The 14,113-nt window shown below is 40.6% G+C and overlaps 1 protein-coding gene across 1 annotated transcript in view; it reads left to right on the forward strand.

Annotated features, from left to right (window-relative positions):
- The first annotated feature begins 11,930 nt into the window (after positions 1-11,930).
- The window catches only part of Uba6 (ubiquitin like modifier activating enzyme 6), a 62,340-nt gene continuing 60,157 nt past the window's right edge, over positions 11,931-14,113 (forward strand). Inside the window, exons 1-2 of the mRNA XM_005359419.3 lie at positions 11,931-12,041; positions 13,782-13,844. Of these exons, the coding sequence (XP_005359476.1) occupies positions 11,971-12,041; positions 13,782-13,844 (134 nt within the window). The 5' untranslated portion in view covers positions 11,931-11,970. The remainder of the gene's footprint in view (positions 12,042-13,781; positions 13,845-14,113) is intronic.

Genomic DNA, 14,113 nt, shown 5'->3' on the forward strand with positions numbered 1-14,113 from the left:
TAAAATGATAGTAAATCTTACCTCTGGATTTAAAGCAAAAATGATATATATGCACAAGGTAAACCTAAGGGCTTTAGTACATCTCTGTGTAAAATGTATGTCTCACAGCTGGTTTTGTAAGTGTTCAAGAAACTGTTGTAGTCAGGTATTGCCTTGGGCATTTTAAAGATATATTTGCTAAAGGACTACCTAGATACAGAGGGCTAACATATGTATCCCATGAATAAAATTATATGTCAAAGTATTTTTGTATCAGTTCTGTTTGTATTACTTTAGACATTGTAAAGAAAATATTTACCAACTAAACCAGATTGCCAAGAAAGGTACAAAAAAGTTTAATAATCTCAGCTTGATATGTGAAAATTACTATAATAAAATATATCTAACTGTATTTGTTTGTCCATATACATGTTATTATACATACATGCAAATGTTATAATTGAAACTTCATTATGTTTAATTTTTTAACATCTAAACTTATTTAAGGTTTAGTATGTTTGGGAAAATCACAATATGTCAATATTGTGGTTCATAGATATAGATATGGATTTAAACTAAAGTTCACAGTGTCAATTTTAAACATGTCCTTTGAAAGTTATATCACTATCACTCAACAGAGTATTTCAAATGGGATATTACATTCATGTATTATATTATTATAGAAGATGAAGGTTTTTAGTAGAAAGGAAATGTTATGGAAAATAAATCCACTATTTTAGATAATTAAGACATCATTTTGTTTCTTCTCTTTTATTTAGACTATTGAATTTGCTAAAAATTGCATTTCTTTAAGTAATTCAGTTTCTTGAAGAAGTCTAAATAATAATTAAGCAAAGATTATATCAATTCATTTTCAAACTGTTAGAGAGAACAATTGTAGGTAGAGACTCATTGATTCCAGCAGTCAGTTCTGTCCCACCAGCCAGCTCCCAAATAACCACACTGAGACTTACTATCAATTACAAACGCTTAGCCGATGGCTTAGTCTTATTACTAACTGGCTCTTACAATTAAATTAACCCATATTTCTCATCTACACTCTGCCGTGTGGTAGTATCTTTTTTTCAGCTTAGCAGGCATATTCATCTCCTGCTTCGTCTGTGTCTCTTCACAATCCCTTGACTCCACCCTTCTTCTTCCTAGTGTTCTCCCTGCCCCCAAAATCTTGCCTAGCTATTAGCCAGTCATTTCTTTATTAATAATAAGAGCAACACATCTTCACAGTGAACAGAACGATTATTTCACAGCAAATGATACCTTGCAGAATTGAGTAGTAAGTATGCTAAACACTATAGTCCAAGTAGTTCTATAAGTCCATCTCAGAATCTACATGGCTATCAGAAAGAAATTACATTTTGACATATAGGATATTTTTAGAATTCATTTATTTTGTCAATGGCATGCATTTTTGATGAGTTATTTATTTTTATTTTACATATATTGATGTTTTGCTTGTGTGCATATCTGTGTACCCTGTGTGAACCTGGTGCCTGTGGATGGCAGTAGAGGGAACTGAATCCTCAGGAAGTACAGTTACTGACAGTGCTCAGCTGCCATGTGAGTACCTAGAATCAGACCTGGGCCCTCTGCAAGAGCAACAAGTATTCTTAACCACTGAGATGCCTCCCTAGTCTATCTGGGGCCTAAATTTAAACATTATCTCAATGCTTAGAGATTTAATCGCCTATTAAGGAAAAGAAAATAATAAAATAAAAACCAACAATCCTTTTCTTACAATTAACTGAAAAAAATCAAGTATAAAATAAATAGTCTCATTTTAGATGTTTATAACAAAATGCATGCTTAGAAATAGCAGGTGCAGGGCTGGAAAGATGGCTCATCTAGTTAAGAACACTGGCTGCTCTTCCAGAGGTCCTAAGTTCAATTCCCAGCAACCACATGATGGCTCATAACCACCACGAGATCTGGTACCATCTTCTGGCCTGCAGGCATACATGCAGAAGAAGAAACACTGTCTACATAATAAATAAGTAAAATAAATACCTTTTTTTAAAAAGGAAAGAAAAGCCGGGCGGTGGTGGCACACGCCTTTAATCCCAGCACTCGGGAGGCAGAGGCAAACGGATCTCTGTGAGTTCGAGACCAGCCTGGTCTACAAGAGATAGTTCCAGGACAGGCCCAAAACCACAGAGAAACCCTGTCTCGAAAAACCAAAAAAAAAAAAAAGGAAAGAAAGAACATGTATATTGAACATTTTAGCTAGCTATTGTGACACTTTTTTTTTCTTCCTTGTGGATGTCTGTATCCAAAACCCCAAATAAACATATACTGCTTTTATAATAGGAAAAAAAGCTCAACAAATTTTGTATATGTGAGCAAGTTTTATTGTATGTAGCACCCTTTGTACTAAGATGTGCTCTTCTGTAAGAAATGGCAAAATCAAAGCAGATAGAAGGGAGTACTCAGGAAGCAGGGAACTAACCACAAGCTGAGACCAGTCTGGACTACAGTGTGAGAGCCCGTCTCAAAGAGAAAAATAAAAGGGAATAAAGGAAAGAAGAAAAGAAAGAATGAAGGAAGGGAAGGAGAGATGGAGGGAAGGAGGAAGGATGGAAGGAAAGGCAGGGAAAGGAAAAAACTCTCTCTATGGTGGCTGGATTAGGTTCCTGTTCCCCGCTCATACAGAGGACTGTTGATCTGTGAGTCTACTCCTAAATAAATAACCATTTATTATACTCAATTCTGAGCTATTGTGGGACGACTTTTTCATGTTCCTCTACATCTAAAGCTACATATCAACATGGCAAAATTGACTAAAATAGCAATATTTGACAATATCTCAATTCCATCTCCTACCATCCATTCCTCTATTCTCCTGTTGCAGAAAACTTCACGAGTTATCTGCACCTGATAACTATTCCTTTGAACCTCAAAACCCAATTTAATCCCGGTCATATTAATAGTTTTTAGAGTCATTAATATTATCTGAATATTAAGATAATAATTTGACTTATTGTAATGCTCATTAACATTCAAACGATCATCCTCTCTGCAAAGGACTCAGGCTATATCTCGGTGAATGCCCTAGAATTCCTGTAACACTGAAATGGGGTGAGAGAGACCACATGGCAGGAAGGTCAGTAGATGATCTCGGTTCCCTGCAGAACTACAGGGCAGCGCAACTGGGAGGGGAGGGGAAGTCGGAAGAGGGAAGGGAGGGGAACTTTGGTTGGGATGCAAAAGCAGAAAAATAAATAACAACCAAAAAAGCATAACTGATGTCTTAGCACAGGCTACAATAACCCTATGGCATAGACTCCGTGGTTTAAACAAACGACATTTATTTCTCACAATCTGCAGACCAAGAACGAAAGATATCAGGGTTCTGGCATGGCTGGGTTCTTTTGAAGGCTCGGTTCCTGGTTTTCAGTGGTCATCTCACAGTGTATCTTTAACAAAGCAGACACAGTAACTTCTTTCCTTATGAGAGCACAGGAACAAACCCATTATAAAAATCCTTTCAGATCTAAATCTAAATCTACTCGGTACCCGAATGCTATCTTTTCCCAAACTATTGGGGATTCTGGGCTAAGAAAGTCAACAAGACAGTCAAATGTGACCTTTCTGAAAATAACTGTATGCCTCTCTCTGCCTATGGTATTATAACAACGCTTTTCACATATAGGATCGCTACATTGCTGTTGTTGATTTTAGTTTATGGATCAGAGCTTCTTGATGTTAGGATCACCATCTTGTAAAAGCCTCACTCTGATGTTCTAGAAGAGGCTGTGTTTTCCCTGAGTAACGCTGAAAACATAGCTGAGGCCTGGGCCTGCCTGGACCACAAGTGTGTTATACCAGGAGGGCATTTTTTCATTGTGTGCAGAGAACACAAAAGGAGACAGAAAGGGGAGTATTTTGAATTATGTACTTATCAAAACAACAACAACATAGCTCTCCCCTCAAAGAGAATAACAGGAACTTTATTCTGGAGTCAAATATGCTTTAAAATATTCCACATGGTAACAGTTTTGGTAAAAAAAAAAAAATTTTATACGTATAGAACAAAAAAGTCATAAGTGAAAGAATGCACTTTAAAAGTATAGCTGTGGGATCATCAAGGAGTTGAGTCAGAGCAAAGCAGAGACATCTCTGTTGTGAGCCTCAGATGCTATCTGGTCTTTTGCCCTTTGTCTTAGTTGAAGCTAGGAGTCCACTAGTGCATTCCAAAACGTTTCATCAGAGAGTTACAGGAATGTTAGGTGAAGCACAGAGCTAAACAGCTAGTAAGAGGGATAAAGCTAGCCCAAGCTAATTTGGATCTAAACCTCAACTCTTAACTCTCCACATTCACACAAATTCTAACCAGTCAATCGTTGAGTCTTATTTTTCTGGGAACTTTAGTTGACACATACCTCATAAGATTATGAAGAGATCACAGTGTATTCAAAGCCTGGGGAAAATGATAAATAGATACACAGTCAGCAAACAAACAAAAAGAGGGAATAAAAAGAGAAGTATCAACTGTGCATTCCCTCCTTTGTCATATGTAGTTTCTAGTTGTCTTCAACTTAAATCACCAGTTGTCTGTTTAGATGCCTTTTAAAATGATAGTGTATGTATGTACGTGTGTGTGTGTGTGTCTATGTACCTTCTCTGCGTAGTTTACATCACTCTTGCTCAATATTCATTATTCCCTCCCTAGAATGTACAGAACACCCTGTGTATTGCACAGTTATGATATAGCCTATGTGAGTTACAACAGACGCATTTAACCAGTGCAAGTAAAAAAGGAAATTTGACAAGAAGAAAACTAAAATTGGAAAGAAGTGCCACTATTCAGGCAAGATTCAAGACAAAATTCAAAGAATGAAGCCAAAGATCAGAGCCAGAGAAACAGAACTACACACACATCACGACAGAAACCAAGATCATCAGTAAAGACCAGAATTCAGTAAAGAAAGTCCCACGTAGACACAAGAGATAGTCGAACTATGAAACAGAGAAAGCAGGTTAGACAGCATAAAATATGATCCAATCCTATAGCCCCACAAATATAACCAGGGAACACTGTTAGACATGCAAACTCTTAGTGCCATAATTAAGAAGAAATGCTAGGCTGGGGTCCAAAGATGTACTTTTAACAAGGAGGTAAAGAGGCTTGTTGGTATTTGATGGCCTCTGACCTGAAGGATCAGGCTCTCAAACCAAGTAGAAAAGAAGCTGAAGATAAAAAAGATAACCTGCAGATTGTTTGAGTCAAGGGGTCGGGGGTCGGGGAAAGGCATATGATGAATCAGGATTGATGAGAGCAGGAAGTAGAATTGGGTCGGGCAGTTTCAGGACAGGGACCTCAATTCTTATTCTTGGCCGGAAATGTACTTGATTCTCTTCAGGTTGAGCCGATTGTTCCCAATCTCTTGTCCTATTATCTTTCTTCTCCTTCTATACAACTCAAGTGAGTGCCACTGCATGGAAAAGACACTTGACACATGACCAAAACTGAGAGGTGCCTGGAAAGGTCATGGAACTGATTGACTGACTGCCCCTACTCACAGCCTCTCCCCAGTTTCTGCCCTAGGTCCTATTAAAGCTCCGAGTCTAGCAGCTTGAGGGTGCCTATTTACTGGGACCCATTCCCTGAGATACGGGAGCTCTGCTTTGTCGTTTCTCTTGAGGTCCCATCTATAATTATATCTTTTTTCTAAACTCACTTTCATGCTATCTGTAAAATTCAATCTTCTAGTTTGGAGTAACTCTGGTGATCATTGGTTCCTTTTGTTTTTCAGCAGCTTAACTCTGTGAGCTACAACTGCCTGTGGCAAGGAAGCCTCCATTGCTCTCAGAGACAACATTTCCTATACGAGCTTAGACTACAATTTGGTCTACTGGTGAATAATGATTGTGGCTAAAATCTGAATCTCACAAATAGAGTTCTGAATGTTGATTCATAAGGGCGCTCGACTTTCTCCCATCCCCAGTCAGAAAAGATCCAGATGAATTCATAGCATATCACCTAGAAAAGTACGAGAGAATTTGAAGTACTATTTGGGAATTTTTAGGTTTTTCATCTGTTTTCTGTTCTTATTAGCCAAAGATTAAATATAGGAGAACAATTGCTATGTTTTCTCTACAGCCACTGTTGCCTACATAATTAAGTAATTAAAATGTCCTGGGAGAGGGGGACTGGAGAAATGGTTCCGTGGTTGAGAGCACTTATCATTTTTCTAGAAGACCTGGATTTAGTTTCCAACACCTACACAGTGGCTCACAAACATCTATAATTTTGGTTCCAAGGTATGATACACCAGAAACACATGTAGTATACACACATATAGACAGACAAAATACACACAAAAATAAAACAATTTTTTAAAAACGGTTCTCAAAAATTATATTTCAATTGCAAACTTATGATAATTTCTCTTCTCTTATTTTATAAGCAATATTTTTTTAAAAAAATATATTTAATTTGCCATAGTCTGTATAGGCTGCTACATAAACCTCTAAGCTATAGTAACAAAGAACCCAACATTCATTATTCACACTTTTTCAAGACTACAAAGGTCCCACAGACTTGGTATCTAGTACAAGGTTCTGAGAGGAATGTCACTTGCTATGGCCTTATAAGGCCTGAAGGATGACAGGAATCTCTAAACTTTAAGTTCTGGAAAAAGTAATCTTCAAATTCCATCACAGTGGAGACTTGGTTTCAACATCTGCATCTGGATGACAGAAACTCTGTCTGCAGCATACGTATTCCAATTCACAGTCTATGTAAGTGTCCTAATCCTTTGTGTGGAAGCATAATTAATGGTTCCTCTGGGAAATTCATTCCCTTCTTGAAATGGGGCCCTGGGATTGCCTCTTGCAACTCGGGTCCTTCAAATGGATTTGTACTTACTGAACTCAGATTCCTGCCCTATTATTCTAATGGTTCAGTATTGCAAAAATATGGTTTCTGTGTGATTATTTCAGGGTTGAGCAGCCAGAAACTAACCAGTGGCCTCCTACAAGAACCCTCACCTCAGTTTACTGATGATTTTAGTTCAGGATCCAGAGAAAGACCCACAACACCCACAATCAGAACTGTTGATAACAGTATACCCTGGAAACAATAATTTAGAGGCCCGGGTCTCTTTGTCTCGACTGCTTAGAGCTCCAGGTGCCTAATCTGGACCTGTAGGCCAGTAGAAATTGTAGCATCAGGTGTGTGTGCTATCTGATCAAGAGCCATAGCTTCTCCCTGACTGCTTACATAGGTTGCTTAGTTATCCAATTCTATGCATGCTAGGAGAGGAAAAAAAGGACACACTGAAAACAAACATTTTAGCTCTTTTATCTAAAAATGTAGTATTGCACACTAACCATCCCCTCTAGAATCCCCTGATGATTTAATTCCTTTCTTAACTAACTTTCTCCATTAAGGAGTTCACTGGATGTGAACCTTTGAGCTGACAGCCACAGAACTGTGGGTGTGTGGGTGTGTGAAAACTCTTTTCTGATTTTTATGGGGAAAAAGAATTCCAGCTCTGGAACATGCTAGGGCTGGGAAATTGTTAGTTTTAAACGTACATATGACTAGGAATGTTTGTAACCGGCAGAACAAGGGAGAGCAAGGAAGAATAAGGAATAAGGAGAAGAATAAAGAGACACAGATAGAAAGAACCTGTTGTGAGTACATTTCTTAACCCTCAGATTTCTAGCCCCCCTTTACTTATTGTGGTGTCTTTGCACCCTGAGAGGGGATTCTTAAGAGCTGGACTCTCAGGGAATCTATTAGAGTAAACTTTCCAAAACATTAAAAAAAAGGATATAAAATCACCATTTTATCATGTTTTTGTAATAATTGATGCTGTTCCATCAAATGTAAGATGCCTGCTAGTGTGGTTTGGATCTTAAATATCCTTTAAGGCCAGTGTGTTAAAGACTTTCTCTAAAACCCATGGTGCTATTGGGGCACAGTAGAAGCTTTAAGAAGTTAAACGTCTTGGGTATATGCTCTTAAGGGAAATACTGAAGCCTTGAACATTTCCTTCCTTTGTTTTCTAGCACCCATGTGCTCTGGCCATGATTTACAGGTTGCACAGTGCTAAAGCGAGGACATTTGATGTGGGAGTTCCCTCTGAATGCTGTGGTTACCATTAATAAATAAAGAAACTGCTTTGGGCCAATAGCAGGGCAGAGATAGGTGGGGGAAACTAAACTGAATGTTGGGAGAAAGAAGGGCGGATTCAGAGAGACACCATGGAGCCACTGGAGACCAATGCCGCTGCTTGGAACTTTAGCCGGTAAGCCACAGTCACTTGGCGATACAGATTAATGGACATGGGTTAGACTAATATGTAAAAGTTAGCCAATAAGAAGCTAGAGCTAATGGGCTAAGCAGTGATTTAATTAATACAGTATCTGTGTAGTTATTTCGGGTCTAAGCAAGCTGGGTGACTGGGAACCAACAAGTGCCTCTCTCCTCCAACAAACATTAACAGACACCTCAGAAGCTAAGAGCCATAACACGCCTGTATTCCTTACATTGGTCATGTCAAACACAGAAAAGCTAACAAAGATTCATGTTTATATTCTATACTGATGGAAAATAGTGATCTAATGCCAAATATATTAGAGTCATGGGTTTTACCTACAATTTTTTTCTATTACTGAACAACAAAGTTCTGTAAGCATACTAGCATTTTCTTACTTAAGGTTTTAATGCTATGAAGAGACACCATGACCGTGGCAACTCTGATAAAAGAAAACATTTCATTGCGACTGGTTTGTGGTCTGAAAATTTAGTCTTTTATCATCATGACAAGAAGTGTGGTGGCATGCAGGCAGACATGGTGATGGAGAGGGAGCTAAGAGCTCTATATCTTGATCCACAGGCAGTAGGAAGAAAATGCCACACTAGACTTGGCTTAAGCACCTGAGACCTCAATGCCTGCCTACTTCTTCCAACAAGGCCACACTTAGTCCAACAAAGACTCTCCTTTTAATAGTGCCACCTCCTATGGCCCTATGGGCACCATTTTTATCCAAGCCACTGTACGCATAAAAGAATACAAATCTGTTAACTTATTCTGTGGGTCAATTCCAGGCACAGCAAGGTAGATGGCAGGCAGAGACTTACAAGGATGAAATCAAGACATTGATTTCATTCTGTTTTCTGGCCAGTCATTTTCAAGCACATGCAGGTTGTTGATCAGTTTAATTACAGCCATATGACAACATGCTCTTTAATTCCTTACCACTGTACGCCAACTTGTTCCTTATTGTTGGCCATTACCTTGGGGCCACACTCAAGTCCCACCTGTCACATGGCAGCCTTCCCCCTTCAAAGCAAACAATGAAGAGGTCTCTCTTATGCTGAATATCCTTCATGTGCTGTTTTTTTTTCTCTAGAAAAAGCCCAGTCTGTTTTAAGAAGAAAATATATGCACACACCAGAAAGTAATAAATATTTTAAAAAGAAGAAAATTAAAAGTTTCACTTGTTTTCCCCGTGGTCAAAATTTCTCTTTTGTTTACATCTCCACATGGTTGAAGTTATTTAGGCTTGGGAACAACTGTCATTTTCTCAAAAAGATAATCTAGGACATCTCTAGCTAAAATTGTTGTCTCCCCAAAGCCTCTCAATCCCTGTGTCAGCTTTTATGTTCTTCATTTTAAAACTTTCTGAACTTGATTTCTAATTAATTTGTATTTTTCTGCTTCCCAAATTCTTCATTGTTGTGATGAAACACCATAACCAAAAAGCAGCTTGAAGAAGAGGGTATCAACAGCGCTTCTCAACCTGAGGGTCTCAACCCCTTTAGGGGCCAAATATCACATAGCCTGCATATAAGACAGTAGCAAACTTACAGTATGAAAAGCAATAAAATAATTTTATGGTTGGTGGTCACCACAACATGAAGAACTGTACTAAAGTGTTGCAGTTAAGAACCACTGGCTTGACTTAAAGGTTATTGTCCATTTCCACGAAAGGCAACATAAGAACTTCGAGACAGAAACTAAAGTAGAGTCCACAGAGGGATGCTGCTAACTGGTTTACTTCCTCTGGCTTGCTCAGCTTTCTTACACAGCCCTAGCCCACCAAAGGATGGTAGTACCCACAGCTGATGGGCACTCCCACATCTTTTTTTTTATTGCCTTGTTCTACCTATCTTTTCCTCTGATTGGTGTAGTTGGGGCTGGTGCCTGTGATGATCAATCTTCCAGGTGCCAGTGGACCCAAGGCTTAGATGGTTGCTGATTGTGGTGCAGTTAGGGCTATAGTTCCAGTCACCCCAGAAGTCACTCAATGTTCCAGGAGGTCATTCAGTGCTCCCTGGAGTTACTTTCCAATCCCGGAGGTCGTTCAGGCCTGTTCCCATGGAGGCTGCTGCCTCAGCCTGCTTTCACAGAGGTCCCCAGCTGGAATCAGGTCCTGCAGACGTCTCCGACTTGAGTCTGCTCCCTAGGCAGTCACTCCCTTGTACCTGCTCCTCTGGAGGTCCCTGGCTCAGGCCTGCTTCCTTGGAGGTCGTTGACTCTGGCCTGGTCCTGTGCAAGTCTCTGGCTAGGGCCTGCTCCCTCTGTGGTCACTCTCTTGTACCTGTTCTCTTTCCATCTGAGCCAAAATACTTACAAGCACACCATGAGACTGATGAAATCAGGACATGCTATCTCTATGGTCTGATCATTATCTAGCCATTGGACCCTACTGTCTAATAGATATTCAATATTTATGAAAATAAACCGGAGGGAAATGAAAACTAGCAGCATGTATATACATCTCCAAAAACTATAATAATAATAAAAGGACAGGAAATATTTCGTGCTAGAGCAGAACTCTGAAAAAATAAGCCACAACCCAAATTTATTGGAATGTTAATGTAAAAAAGGTCAATTGGATTAAAAAAAAAACCCTTTTCTACAGAGGAAACCAGCAGGATGTAACAGATAGTCAACACAGGCTTCAATGTTTGAGATGTTCAATTTTAGAAATAGCATAGGTGGACACACAGGATAATGTAGGCTTGCCAAGACTACCATATATTTCCAAATATAAGACAATTTTGAACTAAAATGATACTTTACAGAACATTGTGTTACATCTATAGTCAAAGTAATGTCAATTTTTTTAATGGGCTGATGTTTCTTCAAATACAGAGCTATTTAGAAAGATTCCTAATTTATATTGTGTCCACACAACTGTTTTCTAAAAATGACAAAAAAAAAAAAATGAGTCAACGAAATGAGAATTAGAAGAGAAACCTTGGCCACTAGCGCTGATGATCGTAGTTATTGGCTGTATGGCTATAACCAAATCATTAACTGGAAGTTCCTTTTTTCTCCCATAAAATGAAAGTGGAAAGCCGGGCAGTGGTGGCGCACGCCTTTAATCCCAGCACTCGGGAGGCAGAGGCAGGCGGATCTCTGTGAGTTCGAGACCAGCCTGGTCTACAAGAGCTAGTTCCAGGACAGGCTCCAAAGCCACAGAGAAACCTCGTCTCGAAAAACCAAAAAAAAAAAGAAAAAAAAATGAAAGTGGAAAATTTTACAGCTCTGAAAAGAAACTGAATTACAGACATCTACGTCTGACACGTACTAGATGAGCAAAACTATTTAAATGGAATGTTTAAGTGGCATCCCAGCCGGGTTTTGGGAAATTGATGTCCTCTAGACGCTCGAACACCCGAGGATCTGCAAAAGCGACTCCGTCACCGGGCGAGCCTCCGGCCCCTCCCGGCTTAGCTCCCCGCCGGAGGTGACGTGGACTTCAGCGTTTGGGTTCCGCGTTTGTCCCTCAGCGCCGTCTCCTCCACTTAGCCACGCCCCCCACCTGCGAGGAAGCTCGTCCGGGGGCCCCACCCCCACCGGAAGTCAGGTGTCCCCTGGCTGCCGGGAACCACCCTCCTGGGCGCACTTTCCCCAGCCCCGCCTCTGGTGACGTACCGCCCGCCCCTTGACCCTGGCGGCCCCGCCCCCTCGCCTGCCTTCCCCGGCTGCAGCTGCAGAGTCTCGGAAGGCGATGAAGAGGTCGGAGCCATTGGCTGCTCTCCGCCGGGGAGAGGCGTCCTGCTCCTCCTGGGGAGCTTGCAGGTGAGAGGCCTGGCCCGGGCGGGCTAGGCGGGAAGGAGCGGAGGAAGGCGGGCGCGGGCTCTCGTCCGGGGCCCGGACGGCTCGGTGCTCGCGGAGGCCACGGGGCCGCGGGGAGCCCCAGGGAGCGAGCCAGCGGGCGGTGGGTGTGGCGGCGTGGGCGCGGGCCTCGCATCTCGCCTTCGCCGGGGAGGCTGGCTCTTCCCGAGTCTTGCCGGTTCCCGGTGGGGTTGAGCATCCTCCCCACAGGTCACACTGCTCCTGTCTGGCCTGGTCAGGAGTGGGTTGAGGCCCCTGTGGCTTGGCACCTTTAAGAGACAACTGCAGGGCCACTGTGCCCCATCCTGCAACCGTGCGACTTAGAAAACTGTTACTTCGGAGGGAACAAGTCTGGATGAGTCAGTTGCAGTTTTGGACACCCCGAAAACCCCCTGTTGACTACGGGGTTACCGGGGCACGGGAAGGAGCCTAAGGCTTCCATGATTATTTCCCACTTTAGGGTCTTGGAGTTTTTCTCTCCTAGCCTGCAAAATTATGGGGGTGGGGTCCTGGTATACTCTCACCATGTTTGGGTTATTTCTCTTTCAGTAGTAATCTTAGAATTAATAAAGCCCCACTTGTATCCTGCCCAGTAGAAGAATACAGTAGAAAAAGTATAGAGGTGACGAATTTATTATTTTCAGTTAATGTAGGCCTAACATTTTACATTGCATATTGAAAAGGATGCTTCAGGTACTGGATTTAAGTAATCGTATTGTCTGCCCAGGCGAATGCTGCTAAAATCGACTTGAGAAATATTATTAAATACAAATAAGCACCCCTTAGTTGGAGCATTTTTATTGTCTCATATATAATCATTATTTTATTATCATCATTATTATTGTTGTTAATTATTACTGGTTTTGTGACTAGTTGCAAGCCTTCTAGTTAGCCAAGGATGGCTTAGAACCCCTGCTTTTCTTCCCTCCTCCACTGGAGTTCTGAAATTAAAAGTATGTGCAATCAGGCATGGCTGTTTTTGAGCATATCCTTTATTTATTTATTTTCTTGACAGGGTTTCTCAGTGTCGCAATAGAGCTTGTCCTGGAACTCACCCTGTAGACCAGGCTGGTCTCGAACTCACAGAGATCCCCTGCCTCTGCCCCCCAGTGCTGGGATTAAAGTTGTGTGTCACCACCACCTGGCTGAATGTATTCTTGAACCAGTCAGTGACACAGAACTTTTTGGAAAGTTAGTGGCAGACATAGCCATTCAGTGGCAGAGCAGGGTGTACATATACTCGTTCTCCTTTTCACTCAGAAATTTAATCCACCAAACTAATTTTGGCCAAAATAAAACAATAAGTGAAAGAAGTAAAAACAAGATGATAGGAGACTACAAATAGTGTGTGTGTGTGTGTGTGTGTATGTGTGTGTGTGTACACTTTTATTGCCAGAATAGTATGTTGTATGAGTATGCTGTTTTTATTAGCTAGCTGATGTCTTAAGAGTGCAGGTACTGTCTGGTTGCTCTAAGATCTTAACATTAAAACTATACAGACCAGCAATTATTGAAATTAACTTCAACACATTTTAAAAATCTAAGGAAGGTAACACATGATACAACATACATTTTATGTAAAACAACCTTTAGTAACTTGCGAATCTCGTCTTATGCATAAGTGAATTTCACATTATAGAGTATTAATATTCAAAAGCCATATATGATCTTTAAAAGTTTGGGTTTGTTTTTTTCTCTCCCTAGTGCAAGTAAAAATTTACCTACCATGTCTACAGAATCTGTGGAAATCGATGATGGATTATACAGGTAAGAACCTAAGAGGCCGAAAACCACCCTTTCTGATCGTTACCCCAGAATCACATAGTCTGTTTGAAGACTATGCCTGTGCAGAATTTTGTATGGATATCCTACAGGTTCCTCTCAAATAAAATGGGGATTTTTGTGGAGTTTTCTCATGTTATATGTAGTATGAAAGTTTTAATGTTATGTAAATAAACTCCTGTTTCTTTTGACTTAAACAATAGGACTAAGAAGAATTTTATTGTCCAATATGAACCTAAGTGTCCTGAGTTTAA

This window comes from Microtus ochrogaster, linkage group LG1 (assembly GCF_000317375.1).
Source record: "Microtus ochrogaster isolate Prairie Vole_2 linkage group LG1, MicOch1.0, whole genome shotgun sequence".
Taxonomy (NCBI): Eukaryota; Metazoa; Chordata; class Mammalia; order Rodentia; family Cricetidae; genus Microtus; species Microtus ochrogaster.